Source organism: Penaeus monodon, chromosome 21 (genome assembly GCF_015228065.2).
Source record: "Penaeus monodon isolate SGIC_2016 chromosome 21, NSTDA_Pmon_1, whole genome shotgun sequence".
In the NCBI taxonomy this organism is placed as follows: domain Eukaryota; kingdom Metazoa; phylum Arthropoda; class Malacostraca; order Decapoda; family Penaeidae; genus Penaeus; species Penaeus monodon.
The window spans coordinates 26,470,573-26,472,540 of NC_051406.1; the positions used below are offsets into that span (position 1 = coordinate 26,470,573).

The 1,968-nt window shown below is 33.0% G+C and overlaps 1 protein-coding gene across 1 annotated transcript in view; it reads right to left on the reverse strand.

The window, feature by feature from the left end:
- Positions 1-349: 349 nt before the first annotated feature.
- LOC119586625 (exonuclease 3'-5' domain-containing protein 2-like) overlaps positions 350-1,968 on the reverse strand; it is a gene marked incomplete at its 5' end in the record, with an annotated part of 3,265 nt that continues 1,646 nt past the window's right edge. The window contains 3 exon segments of the mRNA XM_037935371.1: positions 350-534; positions 995-1,251; positions 1,675-1,691. Of these exon segments, the coding sequence (XP_037791299.1) occupies positions 350-534; positions 995-1,251; positions 1,675-1,691 (459 nt within the window).

Below are 1,968 nucleotides of genomic sequence, written 5' to 3' on the forward strand. Positions count from 1 at the left end.
ATTGAAATCATCATGCACTCAAGAAGTGGACTAAAGCCAACTACAAAGTACTTCATATATAATAACTGAAGTAACCGACACATTAAAACATATAGTAGCAAACCATAGAGGTACACTAAAAATACCATTCTTATTTATATAATACTGTTCATACTGTAATTTACAATATATTCTATGATGTATATATCATGCATTTTTGTTTCATGAATATTGCATTGTTGACTTGTGGCATGTCAAAAGATGGTATCCTGGCTACATAGCATTTAAAGACATCCATTTTGTAATATGGTCAAACAAGGAAGGCCTTGTAATACAGTACTAGACTCTCAACAGCAAAATCATGGTATAATTAGTCATTTACGACCATAGCTGCCTTCATACCACAGTCTACAGTCTTCAATCCCACTAGGTGTTTCTCACCAACTTTGACATTCATACAGATGTTATGTGCTCCAGCCACATTTTTCTTGACTTGCCTCCTCCCTGTAACCTTCCACTCTTGTGCACCATTTCTGTATCCATCATTCTTTCCATCTGCTCATATAATGTACCCCTGCTCTTTTGTTACAACCAAGCTTCTCATCACTGATTTCTCTGATCCTTCTGTTTCTCCCTGTATGTAACTCCATCTAATTATTTTCTACACTTCCTGTTTATAGCATTTTTTCCAGACAGTTGAGAAGATAGTTGTTGCATGTAGCAAAATTAAGAAAACATTTGAGGAGGGAAAGGAAAAAGGAATCAAGGGTAGACATGATCTGATAATGTATGGGTGTGCTGCACTTGGGGAACTATTCCTAAAACAGTGAACAGTAAGTTTATGGAAGTTTAGAAGAATTTCAGGGATCATCATCAGCCAAAAGCTTGTTGAGCCAAAAGGGGAACTAAAACCACAACTTCCCAACAATATGTTGGAATAGCCAAGATGAATGCATAAATTTTTAAAAAACAATCAGAAATACCTTAAGATTTGCAATGAACACCTCAGTCTCACTTGCATGCTTTTCTAGCCACATGTACTTCATTAATCCATCACTTTTCTTCCCCTTCCCCTGTAACCTTCCATTCTTGTACTCATGCAAAATTTGGAGAAATAACTGGGGAGAGATTTCAACACTGTGGTTTTTGCTCATCTTGTTGTATATAAACCATATTACAAGTATAAAGAATGAAATCTGTTCAGCGGTAAAGACAGAAACTGCTGAATGACTGTTCAGATAATGAAGACTTTTTACCCATTTGCTTGGTTCTCTGATGGGGATGAAAAATTGTATCCAAATTGATATTATCCAATATGACAGAGTTCAGTAGCTTATCAAACAAGCTCGAATTTGGTTGTGACGACTTTCTCACATTTGGACTTGTTCATTCAGTGAAATGAAATAGACTTGGATTGGAAAGTCTGAAAATCTAGTTACCAAAGCATTGTGAAGAATGGTAAATAAAACAATGAGTTTTTTTATTATATTTTTTGAATAAAAAAGAATGTGAAATAAAATATGATATTCCTTTTAAAAATATCAGTTTTCTGTTTGATAATAATATACAGTAACAATCAATAAAGCCAATAATAGTGTGATATATATAATGACACAATGATCTTATTGTTACTAAAGTGCTGTAATAAAATGCAAATTTGTAAATATGAAAAGATTTTTTTTTACTGATACTAACATAGGTGCTGTTCTTGTCTGGAAAGAAGGAAATTCAACTGTGAAATATCAATTCATTGCAACAATCCCTGCAACAATTATGTTCTGGCAATTTGTTGATATATTGCAGTTTCTAAAATGCAATTTTAGTTCTTGTAACCAATCTTTTATCATGGTGAAACTGAATTCTAAAATGCACCCTTTATTTAATAAACATACCTATAACTTGTTAATATAAAGAATATAATGTTCTGCAGAAATCATCAAAGTTTGCTTATGTTAAGTAAAAAGCTTTTACCTAACCAGAACCTGCTTT